General features: G+C 46.2%; 1 protein-coding gene across 10 annotated transcripts in view; it reads right to left on the minus strand.

The window, feature by feature from the left end:
• Positions 1 to 22,038, minus strand: part of SRRM1 (serine and arginine repetitive matrix 1) — a 639,067-nt gene that overhangs the window by 73,073 nt on the left and 543,956 nt on the right. For all 10 annotated transcript variants that reach the window (XM_085647827.1, XM_085647825.1, XM_085647826.1 and 7 more), the window contains 2 exons: positions 17,259 to 17,451; positions 7,641 to 7,829 (listed from right to left, as the gene is read on the minus strand). In XM_085647827.1, coding sequence (XP_085503953.1) covers positions 7,641 to 7,829; positions 17,259 to 17,451 — 382 coding nt within the window. The remainder of the gene's footprint in view (positions 1 to 7,640; positions 7,830 to 17,258; positions 17,452 to 22,038) is intronic.

Below are 22,038 nucleotides of genomic sequence, written 5' to 3' on the forward strand. Positions count from 1 at the left end.
TCCCAGGGTCTTAGCGCAAGGAGCGCCACGCGGCATTAGAGGGCACCAGAGCCCTTTATAAGGACTACTCACCTCCCGCTGCGCGGGACGCGCGCGCCCGGGCCAAGGGCGGGCCCGTCCGCGCCCGTCAGAGGCTGTTTGAGGCTGGGCTGGGCCAACCCTCTAAGGTTTTTAGGTGATATTGCTGGTGACTTCTTAAATTGGTATTCACGACTTGGATCTGTTTTGTTATTTACTTTTGCTTGCTTGATCAGCCACCCTTTTGTGTTCAGCTTATGTGAAGTTTGTTATAATGAATAGGAGGGCCACTAACAAGACCGTCCCGCTTTCAGGGGGGGGTGGGGGGGACGGGGGGGGGGGGGGGGGATTGCGGGTACGCTTTATCAACTTATTTTAAGAGCGTCCTCAGTGTTGGAAAAGGAGATAGCCAACACGGAGCGCAGATTATCACTAGAATCATTGCCGAATAAAAGATCCTCTCTTGGCCCTATGGCCACCTCTTGTTCCCCCGCTCACGTTCCGTTACCTCCTTCACAAACAGAGGTCATCGTACCTCTTGGCACCTATCCCCAAAATTCTAGCACGTTATCAGATTCTACTTCTACTCCCTCTATCCTTGATCAACCAGTGCCTCGTAATACCAAGAAAAGAGCTCCTGCTAGAGCTGCTCTGGCTAGTAAATCCAAGCCCTCTAATGCTCTCCCTGACCCCATTGCTAAAAGGAAGAGGGGTGCTGGTCCCCAGAGACCTTTAGCAGCGAAAACTCCGAGGCTTAATACTCAAACTAATGATGTGAGTTCTATTATTGGCAATAGACAGGATATTCCAACACTTCCTGACTCTAACCCACTATCTTTCAGAGATTTTAGCCTTCGTGGTAGCGAAGATTTGTGGTATCGACTTGAAAATTTTATGTCCACTCTACTGTCGCCACTTATACATAGATTAGGCTTAATAGAGGAAAAGCAATCTCAGCTTTCCACAATAGCCAGTAATGGGAACAGGGAGGTCTGTGCCATAGAATGTTCAAAGCCTATCCCGGGACCCCCATCCAACTCCACCATTCATAGCCTTAATAGTAACCTTCCAATTCGGCCTATAACAGACACTTTAGGATTATCTATTAGGGAAAAAGATATTAGGGAAAAGGTTATAACTAGATCATTAATTCCGAACTATAGGCCATCCTCGCCCCTTGAGAACTCAGTTACCTTGTTCGACACACCGGGTGAATTCGCACAAACTACTGTAAGGAGTCCAATATGCCCGTAGTTAATTCTAGTAATGATCTATCCCATAATTGTAGAAGGGGGGCAAACAGTCTTTCTCAAACAAGGGCTGAATTCCCCTCTACAAATCCCTAAGGATGGTGATAGCAGACCTCAAGGTTCCCGGTTGAATAATGGACCTTTTCATCTTCCACCGGCTGCAGCACCCTGGACTGTTATTTTGGCCAACGTTCCACTTTGTTGAAGCAGTATTCCCGAAACCACTGACCAACTGCTCTGTAAAACCAGACACTGGCTCAATTCCAAACTCAAGGGAGCAGGATTTTGGGGTGAAAACATTCTTAACCATCTGATAATGGTTAGACGAATCATGTAGGTTGGACCTCTCAAGAAGGAAATGAAGGGCGACTGTGTGATAGTCAATTTTGACAACACACAGTCTCCCAGAGTGATATTGGATGTTCTGGGTGGGTATGCAAGGCCAAGGGATAACTCAATTGTGGTCCTGCCACTCGTGTTTTTTTACAGGAAAGACCTTCATCTTTCCTTTACTCAGAAACTCACTGGGGGACTTGGCCCACAGAGAGCAAGCTTGAGATCTGCTACCAGTCTATGGGAGGTCCCAGTTCAAAATATGTTCGCTCCCCTCTCGGATCTTGAGGCCTGCGATTGACATCTACAACGTGAGTTGGCCGTCCCGGCTCTCAGTGAGGAGACCGGAAACGGCCATAATCTACACTCATTCTCTTTAGTTGGCCCTTTACCCGACCAAGGCTCCCCACCATCTAGAGCTCAACCGCCCCCCTCTGTAGTGGCTCTACAGGCCCCCACTGTGATTTTCCCTAGCAGAAGTCTATCTATGCTGTCTTGGAATGTCGCTGGTTTGTCTTCCAAACTTCCCTCTAACGATTGGTCGAATTTGGTAGACACCCACGACTTTATTGCGCTACAAGAAACATGGTCATTATCCATCACTCATCGACCGGGCTATCTTGCTTTTGGAAAAGTGGCCATTTCTAATGCGAAAGGAGGACCTAGTGGGGGTCTTTTAATCTGGGTCAGGCAGCATTCATCGTTACAGATTAAGGACATTTCCATGGATAACGATGATATACTGACTCTGAAAGTTAATAAGGATGGCGTGTTTGTATTTAACCTAATTAATATCTACTCGAGAGGCCAACCGGGGGGCAGATCCTCGCCAACTGTTCAGTTTGGACCCTTTTATCAACGGGTTAGTAAGCCCCAATTCGCTGGTCATAATGGGTGACTTTAATTGTAAATTTGAGCCTTTTGGGGATTGAAGATGGAAAACTCAGTATTGAGGAGGATAGTAATTGGGGTGTCCCATCTTTATCCTTAGTGCCTATTAAAAAATGAACCGAGGCGGCCCTTCAATTAAAAAGTTTCTCTTTGGGGTGGGGCTTGAGAGCCGTAAACGGGAGAACACCATCAGATAGTATTGGTAGCAATACTTTCTTTAATTGAAAGAGTGGGAGCAGGATCGATTATATCCTTGTCACTCTAGATCTTTGGTCTACTGTGCTGGATATGGTTGTGATCTCTAGACCAGAGAGTGATCACGAACCTCTTTCCATGAGGTTAGTATCTAAGCCCACAGTGGGCATTGGCTCTCCCAGGGAAAAGCGGGTCGGTGACATAGAGCTATCAAATGATTGTCGTCGACTAAAATGGGCTAAAGTAATTGATAATGAAGGCATCCAAAGCCAGCTTCGTAAGTCACTAGAGGATTCACTCCGGACTTTATCGGTTTATAATTTTTTAGAAGTTCCCCCTCATTGTTTAAAGACAGAGCATGAAGTACTCTTTGAAAAACTGAAATCATTGCTCACCCTCAAAGGGAAGGCTAATAATTCCATCCGATCAAAATCAGCTAAATGGTACAACAAAGATTGTTCCGCAGCTTTTAGATCGCTCTCTTAAGCAACTAAATCTAATGATATCCAGGCTATTAAAGTAGCTAGGGTATCGTATAAAAGTGTTTTATTGAAGGCTAGAGAGCGTTTGGACAAAGAAAGATGGGAGGAATTAACAAAAGACTCTGAAGAGAAGAACTGGCGGAAATTTTGGTATTTAATAAAATGGGGAAGTGGGGTGTTTGAGCCTACTCCACTTAACAATGTAGCCCCAGACAAGTGGGGTTCTCACTACCAAGCCCAGTTCACCTGTTCTCTAACCCCTGTGTCTGATTCTATTGATATTGCATTTACGGAGGTTCTTACCTTCGGTTTGACAGAGATTGAGAAAGCCATTGAAGCTGCGCTGGCAGGTCGGGCGCCAGGTCCGGATTAAATCCCCACAGATCTTTTTAAATTTGATTAAAAAAACTGGGCCACTTATATTTCTTTTTTGATAAATGCTTTGCAACAGGGTGCTCCCTTGCCTACCTCTTGGCTAGGTGCGGAAATTATACCTATTTTTAAAAAGGGAGACCGTTCCAGCCCATCCAACTATAGACCCATTAGTTTAATCAACTCACTTCAAAAACTTGTGGCCAGGATCGTATTACTTAGGGTCAATGAATGGATTGATGAGTTCCAGGTATTATCCACCTTTCAAGCTGGGTTTCGGTCCCACGCTAGTACAATTGACCAGGTTTTTAGATTTTCTATGATTTATTAGAAAACGGTCATCCTAACGGGGGGAACCCTGTTTGCTGCTTTTGTAGATTTAAAATCTGCATTCGACTTAGTTACCCGCAGCAAGCTGTGGGACTCTCTCAAGGAGGCAGGTATGCCACCGGCCCTTTTATCGTTTATTGTCAAACTCCATACCTCTAATTATGCCCAAGTTAGATGGGGACAACAGGGTGAGCTTACTGAAAAATTTTCTGTCAACAGGGGCGTAAGGCAGGGGTGTGTCTTGGCCCCGACCCCGTTTTCTCTGTTCATCAATAAGGTTATCTCTTATTTTGTAAACTTTCCAACTGATGCTCCCTTATTGGATGGCTTTAGGGTCCCACTCCTTATGTTTGCGGACGACACGCTCATACTGTCCAAGACTCATTCTGGTCTCCAACGGGCTCTAGATAGATTTTTGGTCTTTTGTAATGACCATGATCTGGCCATAAACGTTGATAAGACCAAATACATGGTGATGCACAAAAGTAAAATAATTAAGTGTAAACTGTCAATGAATAATATTTCGTTGGAACAAACGGACACGTTTACATATCTGGGGATCACCATGGGCCGTAGGCTGACCTGGAAGCCACAAATTGATCTATTTGTCCTCAAACAACCAATTAGCTGGGGCATTATTAAAAGAACACAAAGTCTTACATACTAAACCAGTGAGACCTGCCATTGCACTGTATAATGGGAAAATAAGAGCCTCAATTATTTATGGGGCGGAGATATGGGGTTATGACAATCTTTCGCACCTAGTACTAGCTCAAAATAAGTTCTTGCGCTCACTGACTGGTCTCCCTCAGGCCACACCTATTAAACCTCTTCTGTTAGATCTGGGATGTAGGGCGTTTGATGATGAAGCTGGTTTTAGACCCCTTTCCTACTGGAGAAGATTGTGGACAACCCCTGAGTTACTTTCGTATGCAAATGCGATTTGGTATATCAAAGACCAAGATAAGTCTAGTAGAATCGCCTGGCTCCAATATATCAAAGTTGGCTGATATGATATGGGATTGGGCCACCTTTGGTTAGACCCCAGGGGCAATCGATTCCCTTAATAAACAGGACTTCAAAGCCCTATATTGGGATTCCAGGCTTGGGACAATTAGATGTGGGATAAATCGAAGCTCCCTTTCTGGTCTTTTTATGGACCATAAGTTTATTAGTAGCTTTGAACCTTACTGGAACTTTATTTCCAGACCTGAAGACCGTAAATTATTCCATCAATTCAGAGTGGGGTCTCTCCCACTTAATTCTTTTCGAAGTAAATGGAAGAATGGTCACAATAGGTTCTGCCCCACTTGCCCCACACAGGCTGAGACAATTACTCATGTCCTATTTGTGTGTCTCGCCTACGTCTGTCCCAGGTCCACTTGGCTTAAGCCGATCTGTTTAAATCTTGGAACCAGATCATATAAGATAGCATTTCATATCTTAAGTACAAACACACGAGAGGACATAGTCCTTGCAATGGCTAAATTTTTTAGTTGTTCCTGGGCTATTCGCAGAGCAATTGTAAAGAAGGCACTCCCTCCAGCATCCACTATTCTTGACATTTAGTTGTATAACTAACCCAGTTGTTTTTTTTCTTTTCTTTGTATTACTGTTTTATGATGCAAGGAAAGACTGCCATGTTGATTTAATCTCTTTTTAGAAGAGTCTTAACGGGCTGGACCAAGTTATGTAATGCTCTTTTGGATTTTAAACTTTTGTGCTTGTTGTTTTTGTATTTGATTTTTGTTCTTTCCTTTTTATAGTTCCCTTTTTAACTTTGTCATGGTGTTCTTTCATGATGTAACAGTCGAATATAGAATTTTTGATGATGAATGGTAGACCTAGGCGAGTGCAGTCATTTGTGTATGACCGTGCCTGTACCGGCCAACTGCTCCAGAGCCTGCGTGTGGAGCCTGGCTCATGACACAGGCCTCGTTTGGCACTGCATTCACTGCAACCCAGCCCCACATTTCTTTCTCAAGGCCTAACCGCTTATCCAACTTTATCAACACCACCGGTAGGTTTACACAGGTCTCGGGAAGCTCTGGACTTGACTGTAGACGAAGGGGGTCAGAGCCAGTGTTACACTAGACCTCAGTCCGTCACCAAACCTATGGACCAAACTCATTGCACGCCAAAGTCAGCAGACAATAACTGGCCCCAGACCCGTCCGTACCCAGCAATCCTTCATTGTAGCCTTGCCAGCTTCAGTTCAACACTGTACTGCTCAATTATGCAGAACAGCCACCAACACAGACCATCGATCAATCTGCTGTAGTAAAGTTCCTCCGTAGGCTACACCTCTCGCCCTGCATTCAGCCTCAGTGGGAAGGCAAGAGCCAGGAATCCGCAAACCACTACACACAAACACTGATACGTCGTAAGATTGAAGAGAGGTTTACAAATTAAGGACTTTAGCAGGATTCTTCCACGTGCTCAGGAGCTCTTAGGAAACACTTTGATGCAGGCACTTTGCTTGGCCACACCCCCTTTAGATGGGAAGATTGACTCTGGTTGGAAAGACATGTGCTGAAATAACCCTGACATTTTGAGTACTATTGATAGAATTTCATCACCGGGGAGGCAATCCCCAGGGAGCTTGCCATGGCTCTTCTGCTTTAGATGAGCTTCAGTGAGGAGTTGGCCATCTCTCTTAATAGCCAATCGCCATTCAAGGGCAGGTCCATGCGGGTCGCGTGAACACCACCAGAGAAGTCAGTTGAAGATATCCAGACACAGTGGTTTAGGGAGATATCCATAGCTATGGATTGTGTCAGACTCGAGGCGGCACTTCAGGATTTATTTGGAAATATCCACACCATCGCTGACCAGATCAGAAAGTGTTTTTACTTGTGGTAGGGGAGACAGAAACAGTCATTTTTGCTCCCACAGGATATGGATGCACAGGTCAAGGCGGCACATGGCAGTTCAAAGTGATAGGCTGCTAGAGGTAAAAACCTTTCAGCTCAGAGCTCAGCCTGTCAAAATCTGAAGGGTCAGTAATTAAATGATATGAGTAGAGTTTTACAGAAGAGGATGGGCCCACTAGTCTCTCTGGGGGAAGGATGGGAAGAAAGAAACTTTGCATCACAATCCAGAGAAGAGTTTCTCACATGCAGCCATCAAAGGTTCTAAGAGTGCCTTGTTAAATGAAAAGATTGACGATTAGCTCAAATCAGGCTGTAGGGAAGCTGTACCACTGCGCATTTACAAGTGGTGCAGAAATATACATTGAATAATTACATATAAGAGCTTCATGTGTCAACTTATACTTAGAAACTGTTTGCATGGTTGAGTGAGATCATTAAGAGGACTCAATAAATGAACAGTATTACATACAGGTGTGATCTTTTTATGTAAGTTAACACTTATGTTTAACTGGATCATCAATTCAAAACACAAACCTTTAGTCTCAACTCAAGGTGTTATACATTGGGAAGTGCCGATACTAGAATGCCACAAAAATATATTAGGGTATGAAATAGGCTCATCACATTATGTGGCAAGTCACCAGTTGAGCTTCCAATAAAAAGAAACATAGAAGTCAGCACCTGGCAAACTTACCCATTTAATTTTTGTTTACGAATATATAATGCATATTTTGAATATTGCTAAAATGTTAACAGTTTAAAAAGAAGTACATTGACAAATGATACAGACATTATCAAATATATGTAGCACCTTACTGCTATTCATTTTCATCAGATACAAAAGACAGATGGGTTGAAGACAGTTTAAATGGAGGCTGGATTTATGCAGTATTTACCTTTTTAGGTAAATTATCATCGTCCATTTCTCCTCTTTCCAACAATGAAGCAGGAGGGCTAGGTGCCCCTTCTGCATTAGAACCCCTTTCTTTCTTGTGCTTCTTGTGTTTCTTGTGCTTTTTATCCTTCTTATGCTTCTTATCCTTCTTTTTCTTTTTTTTCTTCCCGCCACCTTCTTGGTCAGAAGTCTTTGAAAGAGAAGAGATTTTGAATGAAAATATTAATTTACATGTCTATCGTTGTTTGGCATTAAAAATAATTCCCCAGTCAAAATATTAATCTGTTTGTTTGAAAAATATATTTAAATTTTATTTCAAATTAAGAGATCTATTAATAAAGGAAAATGTTACCCTGTAAGCATCTGCTCATAGCGTGAAGTGCTGTAGACTTATTCTCTGCATACTCCTTACTCCTGCAATCTAGTGTTAGAGTAGGATGTTTGCAAGTAATTTCTGTTTGATCTTTCAAGTCATGCAGTATAGTGACTACACACTTAGTTGGCAATGGGCATCAGCTCCATTCTGTTTTTGCCCAGCGAGCGAGCATACTGATGGAGCAGTATGCAGGACATTTTGAAGATCAAGCGTGAAAGTGTATAAAGAAGTCAAAGTAATCTGTAGCAACCACTGGCTCCTGGGGAGGCAGGTTGGCACATGTAAATCTACAGCACTACATGCTCCGAACAGATGCTTACAGAGTAGGTAAAATGTTTAGTTAGTAGCATGTGTGGCTGTAGACATACAAGGTCTGCATAGACTGTAAAGCAATGTAAGCAGTGGTCAGCCAGTGGTTGGTGCAGATACTTGAAACAAAGTCCTTAAAACCATTTGAGCAACTCTAGCTTATTGGCAAACTAGGATGTCCAGACAGTAATGTTCAGTGAATGTATGTAGAGTAGATCATGTAGCTGCCTTGCAGATGTCAGCTTTGGTAATATTATCTAGAAAAGCCATAGTGGCTCCTTTCTTATGGGTAGAATGTGGTCTGGGCCTAGCAGGTAACGCTCTCTTTACTTTGAGGTAGCAGGATTGGATGCACTTGACTATCGACCTTGATGTACCCGATTGTGACAAAGTGTGACCTTTATGAGGTCTGACCAATATAACGAAAAGTTATGTTTTGCAGAAAGTTTTGGTCCTGTCAATTTATTACATAAAGGTGCATTTTACATAAAGTGTGTGAAGAGCTCTTTCTGCAACAAGTCTGGTTTAGGGAAAAAGACGGGGAGCTTGATAGTTTGGTTGTAGTGGAAGGGAGATCTAACTTTTGGTAGGAATTTGTATTTGGTCCTCAGGAGGACACAGTCGTTATGGACCTGAAAGAAAGGAATATGCTACTTACCAGTATGCATCTGTTCTTGGCATGTAGAGCTGCAGATCTATACACTGTGCATAGCTCGCCATCTGGTGTTGGGCCCGGATGTTTGCAGTTTGTTTTTCCTCTTGGAAAGTCTTTGGAAGTCACGAGTTCGGTGACTCCTCCTCTGGTTCGTATTGCGCATGGGCTTCGGCTCCATCCTCAGATTGTTTTTCGCCAGCAGGGAAAGATGGAGCGTAGTAGTAACAGTAAAGAAACCTATGTGTATTGCATCTAAATAAGAGAAACTGGAATGGATACAGGTAGCCGGGGAGGCGGGTGGGCGTGTATAGATCTGCAGCTCTACATGCCAAGAACAGATGCATACTGGTAAGTAGCATATTCCGTTCAAGGCATATGAGCTGCAGATTATACACTGTGCATAGATTATATAGCAGTACCCAACCCTAGCGGCGACCACCGGCATCCGTTGCAGTTGTTTGAAACAGTGTTTTTAGTACAGCTTGGCCCACACTAGCTTGTTGCTTAGTTTGCACATCTACACAGTAATGTTTTGTGAAGGTGTGCGGTGTTGACCATGTCGCTGCTTTGCAGATGTCATCTAGTGGTATGTTCCCTAGGAAAGCCATAGAAGCCCCTATCTTCCTTGTAGAGTGGGCTTTAGGGGGAACAGATAGCGTTCATTTTGCTTTGTGGTAGCAAATCTGTATGCATTTTACAATCCACCTAGCTATCCCTGATTTAGAAATAGGGTTGCCTTTGTGTGGTGGGGAGAAGGAGACAAATAGCTGTTTGGTTTTCCTGAAAGGTTGCGTCCTTTGGATGTAGTAAAGTAAAGCCCTTTTAACATCCAGTGTGTGTAATGCCCTTTCCGCAACTGTTTGGGGTTGCGAGAAAAAGACTGGTAATTCTACCGACTGGTTTAGTTGGAATGGAGAAATGACTTTGGGGTTGGTGCGGAGTACAACCTTGTTCTGATGCATCTGGAGAAAAGGTTCCTGTATAGTGAGTGCTTGTATTTCACTAACCCTTCTGAGGGAAGTGATGGCCACTAGAAAAGCTGTTTTCCATGTGAGAAATTGCAGCTCACATTTATGTAATGGTTCGAAAGGGGGTCCCATTAACCGTGTGAGGACTATATTCAAGTTCCAGACAGGTGAGGGTGGTACCCTGGGTGGAATTACTCTTTTGAGGCCTTCCATAAAGGCTTTGCTGGCAGGCACTTTGAAAAGTGAGAGGTGCTGCCTGTTCTGTAAATAAGCAGCAATTGCAGCGAGGTGTAACCGAATGGAAGTATATGCTAGGTTACACCTTTGTAAATGGAGTAAATAACATATAATTGCTGTATGGATACATTTAAAGGATTGATTGTGTTGTTGTGGCAGTAAACAACAAATCTTTTCCACTTTGCTGCATAGCACGCTCTAGTAGTAGGGCGTCTAGCTTCCCTGATAATGTTCATGCAATCAGGGGGAAGGTTAAGGTATCCGAATTCTAGGACCCCAGGAGCCAGATCGCAAGGTTGAGCTGAGCTGGGTACGGGTGCCTGATCTCTCCATGGTTCTGGGTTAGAAGGCATGGTGAGAGGTGTAGCTTTTGGTGTGGTACTACTGAGAGTTCCAGCAGTGTGGTGTACCACGGTTGTCTGGCCCATGTTGGAGCTACTAGGATCAGAGTTAGGGATTGCTGTTGTAGCTTTCGCACCACTAATGGAATTAGTGGGAGAGGTGGAAAAGCGGATGCAAATTTGTTTGACCAGTTCATCCATATCGCATTGCCTTTGGACAATGGGTGTGGATATCTGGCGGCGAAGCTTGGGCATTTTTTGTTTTCGTGGGTGGCGAATAGGTCTATGTGTGGATGCCCCCACTCCTGAAAGAACAGGTGAAGAACTTGTGGGTGAAGTTCCCACTCGTGGATCTGCTGTGTCTGCCTGCTGAGCAGATCTGCCACGGTGTTTTGGACTCCTGGGACGTGTTGGGCTAGGAGAAAAATCTTTTGTGGAATTGCCCATCTCCATATGCTCTGTGCTAACAGAGAGCTGTGGAGAGTGTATGCCCCCCTGTTTTTGAATGTAGTACATGGCAGTCATGTTGTCTGTGCGAATGAGGACTGCCTTGCCTGAAACCTGCGTCTGGAAGGATTTTAGGGCGAGGAAGATCGCCAGTAACTCCAGATGGTTGATGTGGAGTAACTTCTGTTGCGGCGTCCATGTGCCTTGTGCTGTGAGATGTAACAGATGAGCTCTCCAGCCGGAGAGCGATGCATCTGCTGTTAGAATTATCTGTGGGACCGGGTCCAGGAACTGTCGACCTCTGGAAAGGTTTGTGGTGTTCCACCGCTGCAGAGAGCGATGGGTGCGACGGTCTACCAACACCAGATCTGTCAGCTGTCCCTGGGCCTGGTTCCATTGGCGCACTAAGCACTCTTGGAGTGGACGCATTTGGAGTCTTGCATGGGGCACTATAAAGATGCAAGAGGCCATCATCCCTATGAGCTGCATAAACACTCTTGCTGGGAGAGAGAGTTGACATAGGAATTTTTGACGCAGAGCCTGTATTTTTGCAATCCTGGCAGGATTGGGATAGGCTATGGCTTTTGAGGTGTCTATGGTGGCTCTGTGATATTGTTTCGTGTGTGATGGTACCATGTGGGATTTTTGATGGTTCACCGTGAAACCTAGCTGGTGAAGTAGTTGGACCGTAGCGGCGGTATGGTGCACACACTGTTGGTAGGACGTGGCTTTTATCAGCCAATCGTCCAGATATGGAAAGACGTGAATGTGCTGTCTTCTGAGGTGTGCAGCCACTACTGCCAGGCACTTGGTGAAAACCCTTGGTGCTGTTGTTACCCTGAACGGGAGCACCTTGAACTGGTAGTGTTGTCCGTCCACCACAAATCTGAGGTACTTTCTGTGAGACTGGTGTACTGGGATGTGAAAGTATGCGTCTTTCAAATCCAGAGTGGTGAGAAAATCGTTCTGGGAGAGGAGTGGAAGAACCTGTTGAAGGGTTATCATGTGAAAATGGTCTGAATGTATGTAGGTGTTTAGGTCTGAGATCTAGGCTAGGTCGTAGAGTCTCGTCTGTCTTTGGAATCAGAAAGTACAGGGAGTAGAGCCCTAAATTTTGTTGATTTATGGGGACCTGCTCTATTGCTCCTTTTTGCAGGAGGGAGATCACCTCTTGTGTTAGTAGCGCAGTATGTTCTTGAGACATAGGGCGGTGCCTGGGTGGAATGTTTGGGGGGGTAGATGTTAATTCTAGGCAATACCCTGACTGAATAATTTGTGTCACCCATTTGTCTGAGGTGACTGTCTCCCAGACGTGAAGGAAATGTTGTATTCTGCCTCCGACCGGAGTGGAATGGTCTGGAGGGAGCGGGGCAAAGTCATTGGGCAGGAGGTGTGGCAGAGCTGGCGGTATTTGTTTTGCTTCAGCCCTTATTATTATTGCCTCTGTATCCGCCTCTTTGATAACCCTTTGTGAAGGTAGATTGTGGAGGGGATTTGTAGGACGTGGATGCACTATCCGAGGAGTAGCCTCTGCCCGTGCCCCGAAAGGAAGAGCGGCGAAAGGAGCGCCTGGGAGTATGTGACTGCAGGGCTCCCATGGATTTCGCCGTGTCTGTATCCTTTTTCATCTTTGAGGGCTTCGTCTACTTTGAGGCCAAATAGATGATGTTGGTCGAATGGGTGGTTTAATATAGAGGCTTGTACCTCCGGTTTAAACCCTGAAACTCTGAGCCAGGCATGGCGACGGAGAAGGACACTGGTGTTTATGGCCCTGGAGGCTGTATCTGCTGCATCTAGGGCACAGCGTATCGAGGTATTAGTTATTGTTTTTCCCTCTTGAATCAGTTCATTAGCCCTAGTCTTGTACTTTTCAGGGAGATGGTGCATGATTGTCTCTAGCTCATCATAATGCGCCCTGTCGTATTGGGCTAACAGAGCTTGCGTGTTGGCGACACGCCATATATTGGCAGCTTGTGACGCAGTGCGCTTCCCTGACGCGTCTAGGAGCTTGGACTCTTTGTCAGGTGGGGGTGCTTCGCCCGACGCCTGAGAATTTGAGTGCTTCCTAGCTGTAGATACCACTAGGGAATCCAATGGTGCAGGGCCTTTAATGTAAGAAGGGTCTGTGGGGGCGGCTTTGTATTTCTTCTCTATACGAGGGTTTAGGACCCTGGCCTTGACTGGGTCTTTAAAAACCTCAGGGGCATGTTTAATTACGCCTTTTAACATAGGTAGAATGGCAGTAGACCTATGTGCATCGTCAAAGGTGTCTAGGAGAAAATCCTCCTCCACTGGGTCAGTATGTAACTCCACCCCGTGGTAGTGTGCCGCCCGTTGTAACAAATGGTGGAAACCCAAGGAATCTTCAGGTGGGGACGGCCTAGATGGGTAAAGATCATCCTGTGGGACATCTGTGATGTCCGGATTGTTATAATCATCCCATGGGTCTGGAGATCCAGTAGGGGTGGGGTATTGTGGCACATCTGCTGGATCATAATAAGGGTCTCCCAAATCGTCTGGGACAGGAGACAAGGTGGGGGAGCGATGAGGTGGTGGAGGTGGAGAGGGTGGAGGAGGTGGGGAAGGCACCCTGAAAGGAGAGGTAGCAATGTCCTTTCTCTTTGGAGGTGGAGCTGGTTTGTCCACGTGTCTCTTTTTTGAAGACAATGTCAAGTGTCCAGTTTTTGGATCCTTGGTGAGTGTTTTTTGCAGAGGATCCGGTGTGAAAAGTTCCTGCGACACTGGTTGTTCGGTCGGCGCCGAAGGTTTCGGGGCCCGACGGCTTTTTAGGCTTATCAAAGCCGTGCTTCTTTGGAACCTCCGATTTTTTGGGACGGTGCCGAAGAAGGCCTCGGCACGGGAGTGTCGGTGCCGAGGGTCTTGTGAGGTTTGGTCGGCGCCGGGGGAGCAGGTTTCGACACCGAAGACTTCGGTGCCGGGTTCGGTGTGGATTTTTGCTTCGGTGCCGAAGGGTGTTTCTCTGCACCGGTGGTCGGCTGGCTCGAGCCCGAGCTGCCGGAAGGCTTAATAGGCTTCTTTACCGGGCCCGAAGGTGGGGTGTGAGAAGCAGTGTCCTTGGTCTTGCCTAGCCCCGGAGGCGAAGGTGTGACCGAAGCCTTTTTCGGTATCGGCGTGGGTATTGTACTCACGACCCGCTGCGCCGGGGTGATGTCCTCCACATCTGAGTCGTCGGCCTCGGAAGCACTGACGAGGTTGTCGTCCTCCTGTTCGACGTCCTTCTGTCCCGGAGCTTCGTCGTCGTCCCCGAAGAAGTCGACTGGAGCGGAGGTCGAGGAGTGCGCCATGTTGCGTCTAGGCCGTCGATCTCGAATGGTCTTTTTTTGAGCGAAAAGACTTGCAGGCGGGACAGTCTTGGGCCTCGTGTTCTGGGGAGAGGCAGAGGTTGCACACCTCATGAAGATCGGTGTGCGGAAACTTGGACCCACATCGAGGGCACTTCTTGAAGGGAGTTCTTTCCATCAGCCGAGACCGGAGCCGGAATAGGCCCGAAGGCCGCCGTCGACGACCGGAATCGAAGAAGTGCCGAAGAGAAGATGATTTATTGTCTGAAGAAGCTCGATGAGCGAGGATTTTGCGTCGACCGTTGAACTGGGAAGTTCGGAACCAGAGCGTGAAGTATTACATCCAAGCCTGATGGCGGAAAAAACCAATCTGAGGATGGAGCCGAAGCCCATGCGCAAAATGAACCAGAGGAGGAGTCACCGAACTCGTGACTCCCAAAGACTTTGCAAGAGGAAAAACAAACTGCAAACATCCGGGCCCAACACCAGATGGCGAGCTATGCACAGTGTATAATCTGCAGCTCATATGCCTCGAACAACTCTTTTTAGGCTAGGGCTTGTAGTTAACTAACACATCTTAGGGATGTGATAGAGACAAGGCAGACAACCTTCCAAGAGAGAAACTGTAGGAGCATGAGCACAGGGGTTAAAAAGAGGGCCCATAAGCCTAGTAAGAACACTACTAAGGTTCCAGACGGGCAAAAGGAACTCTAGGTGGGACGACACATTTGAGTTCCTCCAATAGAACCTTGATGGCAAGGCGACCAAGTGAAGGATCATAGAGGTGTAAGCTAAATGTAACCTTTGTATGTGAAGGAGGTTACCAACAATATCCTGTACTGGTATGAGAGGGTCTAAACATTTTGAAATGTAATAGTGGACAAACCTATTTCACTTGACAGCATAACAGGCGCGTGTAGTGGAGCTGCATGCTTCTCTGAGAATGTCCAAGAAATTCTTAAGGGAGATTGAAGTAACCATACTCAAGGGCCTCAGTAGCCAAAACGCTAGATTGAGCTGCCTGTGGTATAGGTGCCTGATCTGGATTTAATCCAGTGTGAGCTGTTCAGCCTGCTGGAGAGCTTTTCATAGGGTACAACAGACATCTCGAGAAGGGTTTAGAACCAGGGTTGTCTGGCCCATGTGGGTGATGTAAGAAAGTGCCATCTTTCTTGCATGGTATGCCCCCATGTTTTGCTGAATTGCTGAATGTACTTTGACTGAGTGTGCCCTGGACTCCTGCCAATCAGGTGCCCAGGGCCTATGTTCCTTCCCTAAAACCCAAATTGGCAAACCCTGGCCACATGTCAGCCCCTGGTAAATGGTACCCTAGGTACCCAGGGCCTTGTGACCAGGGAAGGCCTCTAAGGGCTACAGCACTTATTGTGCCACCATTAGAGGCCCTGTACCCTAACACAAACACACTGCCCTTGCAGGCTGAGTGTCTGAGTACAAGATAAAACATAGAGTCGACATGGCACACATCCCTGTGTGCCATGCCCACAACCTACACTGCCCTGGCATACATCAGCCACTCCTCTAGCTGGGTGCCCTATTCCGGTGGTGTGGGCACAGGAGCATGAGCACTGTGCCCCTACAGTACACAGGTCCATTCCTGGGCACTGTAAGTGCAGTGCTGCCATTTAGGAGTATATGGTGCTGGGAGCTCGCCAAACACAAACTCCACAACACCATGATGGCAACACTGAAGACTGAGAAGTTTGGTATCAAACTTCCAGCACATTAAACCCGCACTGATGCCAGTGTGGGATTTACTGTACAATGCACGACAGAGGGCATCTTAGAGATTCCCACTGAACCTAACCTACAATCCACGTCTTGTCTGAGGGGCTGCCTAGGCTGCCACCCAGCAGACATGTTAAGTATTGTACCTCTGGTGAGAAGTGCATGTCCTCTCCCTCTCAAAATAAAGAAGTGCAGGTGCTTAGTACCTGACTTTTACGGTCTCACATGAGCAGTGCATGCGCGGCTTCGAGACATGTATACCTCGTCCGAAGGCTTGCAGCGTGCCTCTCAGTTGCCATTTGTTCAAGTGATAATTCCCCAATCTGAGTCCTCTCGACAGTCCTGCAGCTGCCTCTCTGTTCATACATCCACCACACTCCACACCAGAACACATAAGTAAAACATAGGCATGTACAACGTCAATAGGTCTAACTCTAAAACAGGCAAGACCTATTACACTGCAAATGCTTGTTTTTGTTTTCTATTAAACTTTCTTGATACAGCTATTGAAATACCACAGTGGGCAGTCGCACCTTGCCGATGGGGACAATTCAAGCATGTGAATCTATTAAAGATATAATGCTGAAGACATAAAACATTCCTAAGCATTACTTTTTTGGGCTGCTTTTCAAAGTATATTTTCTGAGTTTTCAAAGCCTTCTTTAAAGGATATGTGATTTCCAATATACAAGAGAAACCTAAACTCTGGCTTGTATACTTTACCTTTGACCAGGCAAAACCTCCCCACTCCCAAATTACTACTATGTTTGGTTTAGGCAAAACAGACTTTTACAATGCTAACCAGTATCACTTCAGTCCACTTCCACAATGTGGTATAGAAAAGGTGAAATAAAATTCTGTTGTGAAAAGAAAGGTAAAGCACATAAAATATCTCACACACAGTCTACAAGAAGAGAAAATATGCAACAACTCAAAAAGAAGTTAAAGTAACTGTAATCAGTTGTTAGGATGCAATAGAAAAATCAGAGACAATCCTCATATAGAAGAAACCAGGACATCTATAGGCTCTAGGTTGACTGCCTTGCCATAAGAATAGCCCTGGTGCAACTAAGTGGCTCCAATGGTATGAGTAGACCAAATACTGAGGACCCTTTAGAGAATGTTACGCTTGCAAAATGTATTAAAGGTTACAGGGCACACAGCTACTTTTCAAATACAGCTGAACCTGAAAAACAAAAGAAAGAAATTGATTCTAAGTTAAATTGAGCTAAACTCACCATTACAGGAGAGGGACTTGGTGAAGCACTTTGAACTTTCTGTGCTGGTGGTGCGGGTGACCACGTTGGCGAGGGAGATCGTGATCTGGATGGTGATGGGGGTGGGAGCATCATTTTAGGTGGTGGCTCTGGTGATCCCGAGACGGATCTAGATGAAGACACTCTCCTCACAGGCAGTGGACTAGGAGAAGCCCTTAAAATGAAAATGGATGATCAAAAATCACAAACAAATACGTGATGTTGCAATAAAACACATAAAACGTTGATATGCAATACACTTTCATATTAACGAGCAACTTTTAGTCAGCTTATCAATACGTTTAGCAAATGTGGGTGAGTCAGTGCCCAGCGGTCCTGCAAAATGTTCATAACCCACCAAAGTGTGTAATCATTCCTCCTTGACGTAATCTCTCATCACAGCACATGGTCCTTCCAATTGACTTATTTGCTACATGTTACACAACCAACCAAGTAAAAATCCAGACAAAAATATACCTACTACCTACTATACAGGGCACTGAAAGCTTTTCATGAGTTACTTTATGCACCAACATCCTTCTATCACTATCCCGGGACCAAACCAGTTCCATATTAATCCCCAGCCAACCAACTTATCCAAACCTATTGGCTACATAGCTACGGCCTCTCCATGCCATTACCCTAATCTCCAGAATCTTTTTCTCCTTTTCCTCTGCCTCATGATGACACATATATCCTTCCCCTACCTTCCCACTCTCTAGTACCCCATCTCCACCTACCTCTTCCTCATTCCTCATCTTGCCCTTCAAGAATACTCAACCTTTCCCTTTTGACTGTATAATTCCAAACAATCACTCCCAAAGCTTTCCTGACCACAATCACCCTCACATGTTTTGCTTTTCCTCACTAACTACTTTTAATAACCTCCCTGGTATTCTCCTATATTTTCACTTGCAAATCCTCATTTCATCTCTATCTTTCTCACTCCTCCCCCTTTTACCCACACACCAGCAGACCGCTTATAAAGCCAATCTCATATTGCTCGACATCTCATACTGCTCCTACTCCTCTCTCCCTCAAATACCTACCCTCCAAAATCACCTCGACCTCACCACCTTTCACTGCCCTTTTTATTATGTCACTCACTGGTACCGGAGAATGGCTCTACTGTTCCCAATCAACTCCATCACATACTAAGAATGGCACAACCTCAAACACTACTCATTATGCAGCACCACATTACCACATGATCCTTTAACAAAAAATGCTTGTGAATATCTTCGACTTTCTGTCAGACACGGACATTGGCCTGCTTTTTGTTAAAGAACATGGCTATTAGACGATTCTGGGCCAATCCTCCATGAAACAATACCTGAAGGCTACGAAATCCAAGCAAAACATTACACCACTATAAAGACTTGAGGAGTGGCAGTTGCGCATCCCTATAAAATCCATACTAAATGTCCCAATTCAGAATGCAAATTACTTCTGGACAATGGTCTCTCAGCTCGCTAACTTCCTCCTTGATTACAGACCATGCACAGCGCTCAGCTGTCTTTTGGCTAGGTTTGCTCTACACAAAAAAACATACATACAGACCTCCCACTTACAATCACTAACTGCGAGAACTCCTAATACACTGTCTTGGATATCACACAAACACATCCACATAATACACCCTTCTTAGCAAGTGTCAGAAAGTGCCATCTTTCTTGCATGGTATGCCCCCACTTTTTGCTGAATTGCTGAATGCACTTTGACTGAGTGTGCCCTGGACTCCTGCCAATCAGGTGCCCAGGGCCTATGTTCCTTCCCTAAAACAAACCAAACCCAAATTGGCAAACCTGGGCACATGTCAGTCCCTAGTAAATGGTACCCTAAGTACCCAGGGATTTGTGACCAAGGGAGACCTCTAAGAGCTGCAGCACACCTTGTGCCACCCTTAGAGGCCCTGTACCCTTACACACACACACACTGCCTTTGCAGGCTGAGTGTTTGGGTGCAAAACCAAAACAAAAACCACATGGCACACATCCCTGTGTGCCATGCACATCACATACACTGCCATGGCATACATCAGTCACCCCTCTAGCTGGGTGCCTTATGCCAATGGTGTGGGCACAGGAGCAGGAGCCCTGTGCCCCTACAGAGCCCAGGTCAATTCCTGAGCCCTGTAAGTGCAGTGCTGCCATTTAAGAGTACATGGTGCTGAGAGCTCGTCAAACACTAGCTCCACAGCACCATAATGGCAACACTAAAGACTAGGAAGTTTGGTATCAAACTTCTCAGCACATTAAACCCACACTGATGCCAGTGTGGGATTTAATGTACCCAGCACCCCAGAGGGCATCTTAGAGGTGCCCCCTGAAACCTAACCTACGAATCCACGTCTGCTCTGAGGCTGCCTAGGCTGTCACCCAGTAGACATGTTGCTGGACCCCTGGGTAGGAGAGCCCCTGCTCTCCTGGTCCTGCAACAATGCACATCCTGGGCGAGGTGCTAAATCTCCTCCCCAGGATGGGCAGGGGGAAGCTTCAAAGGCATGCCGCCTCTGTGAGCTTCCCCAGGCCCCTGCAACCCCCCACTCTGGCGGGAAGCTCTGGCCGGAAACCCCAAATAAGGACAGGGGATGTGCCAGCCTGCCAACCCCACCCTTCAGGTGGGGGAGGCGAGGTGAAGCACATCTCCGGGCTCTCGCCATCTTGAAGATGGGGATCCCTACCCTATCAGGACTAGGCTACTGCCCACCTCCCACAGGAGAGAGGCAGGATAGGGGGTGTACCCACCCCAGGACGGGGACCCATTGGTCCCTGTCCTTCACCTACCTGTAACGCCCCTAAATCTAGTATTTAGGGGCACCCTGAACCTTCCTTCCCCAGGTTCCAGATTCCGAAATTACAAGAAGAGCAAGAAGAAAAGAAGACCTGCCCTGCAGCTGCGAAGGAGAGGGAGACACCAACTGCTTTGGCCCCAGCCCTACCGGCCTGTAGACCTCGAACCTGCTCCTGCTCCAAACCTGGCATCTCTTGTGGCCAGCAACCTCAGAAACCCCGGAGGACCTGGCTACCTTTGAACTCTGATCCCCTGGGACTCCCATGAGTAGAGGTTCTACTCAGAACCTACCTTTCACCCCTGGCAGCAGCCCGGAACCGCCATCCCAGCCCACTCTGCACCAGCCAAGCCTGGCCAGTGCCGGAGTGAACTAAACCCACGAGGACGACCCCACGGCGACTGTGACCCCGAGTCCGGCACCCAAGGACCCCCCTCGACAATCCTGAAGAAGCCTGCAGCCTCAGAACAGTGTGCCACCCCAACCGCGATCAACAGAGGGTAAGATTTTCCGACACCAAAGGGCACCCCTGCACCCGGCGCCCCACGGCCCTCTGTGTCCAATCCCGGGGTACCTACCTATCCTCCAACTACCCAACTTACCTCTCGAAGTGGTGGTGGCACCTGAAGAGTCCTCGTCCCAGAGCCTGCAGTCTTTTTCCAAACCGGAGATTTCCCATTGAAATCCATTGAGCGCCCGAAGGCTCAAAAGCCCTCTGCACCCAGCCGCCCGAGTGGCCCTGGCAGTGAAAACTCTACACCTACCTACTTCCCCACTTGCCCTGAGTAAGTGACCAGGAGCCCAGCTCCCACAGCCGCGTGGCTTGCCAGACAGCAGCCACCAAACAAGGCCCTCCTATCCCTCATAGGATAACATTTGGCCTAATTCTCTCTGCACGCGGCCGCCCTAGAGTCGCTGAGGGTGAACCAACTGTACCTACCTGACCCTGGGAGACCCCCCCCCCCCCCCCCCCCCCGAGTCTGTGCCCAGAACCTCAACTGTGCCAGTCGAGTACTTACCCTTAAACCGCAAACTCTATTTTCCTCATAGGGTAACATTGACTGGCTTTTCTGTGACTGTTTTTCTGTGAAATTTCTTCTAAGTGTTGATTTCTGCAATCTTTAAATATTCTTCAAAAATCATATAAACTCTGAAAACGTAATTACTTACCTATTTTGGATAAAGGTCCCAGTACTGAGTCTAGGCACCCAGTACTGGATTACAAAAGTAACGAGAACATACTGTACCTATAACCTGAATTTTCTTCCATAGGGAATCATTGATTGTTTTCTCTGAAATATTTTTTAAGTGTCAACTTTTAAAAGAGCTAAATATTAGTCAAAAATCATTACAGTACTAAAGTCGACTTTCATCACCTGATTCTGAGAACTGACCCAGGACTGAATCTAGGATCCAGTCCTGGAATTACAAAAGTAATCTAAAAAGTAATCTGTTGCAAATAACTTGAATTTATCATTGAGCTCAATGTATTGTTGTGTTTAGAAATAGAGTTGCCTACTGCAACTACTTGTAACTGTTTACTAAAAAGTCTATTGCATATACAAAAGTATTTTGATGAAACATCTCCTGTCGAGAAAGTATATTTTAATTCCAAGTGTTGGTTCTAAAATAAAACAAGCATATATTTATATATAAACCATTGGCCTAGAGTTCAGTTATTGAGTGTGTGAGACCATTTGCTGACTGAGTGTGTACAACAAATGCTTTACACTGTCCTCTGATACTGCCTTACTGCTCTACCAAGCTACCACTTTGGAGAGTAAGGTTATATCTAACTTTAACCTCTGTTAAACCCTTGGGGTCTGTGGACTCTGTACACCCTGTACCTATTAAGGAACAGTATATACAGAGCCACGTTCTCACAGCAAGTCAGTGGGAATCTTCCTCAGAACTTGAGGTATCCAGGGGATTGGGGTAAACATAACGCAGCTGAAAGTTACACCTCAATTG

This window comes from Triturus cristatus, chromosome 3_2 (assembly GCF_964204655.1).
Source record: "Triturus cristatus chromosome 3_2, aTriCri1.1, whole genome shotgun sequence".
Taxonomy (NCBI): Eukaryota; Metazoa; Chordata; class Amphibia; order Caudata; family Salamandridae; genus Triturus; species Triturus cristatus.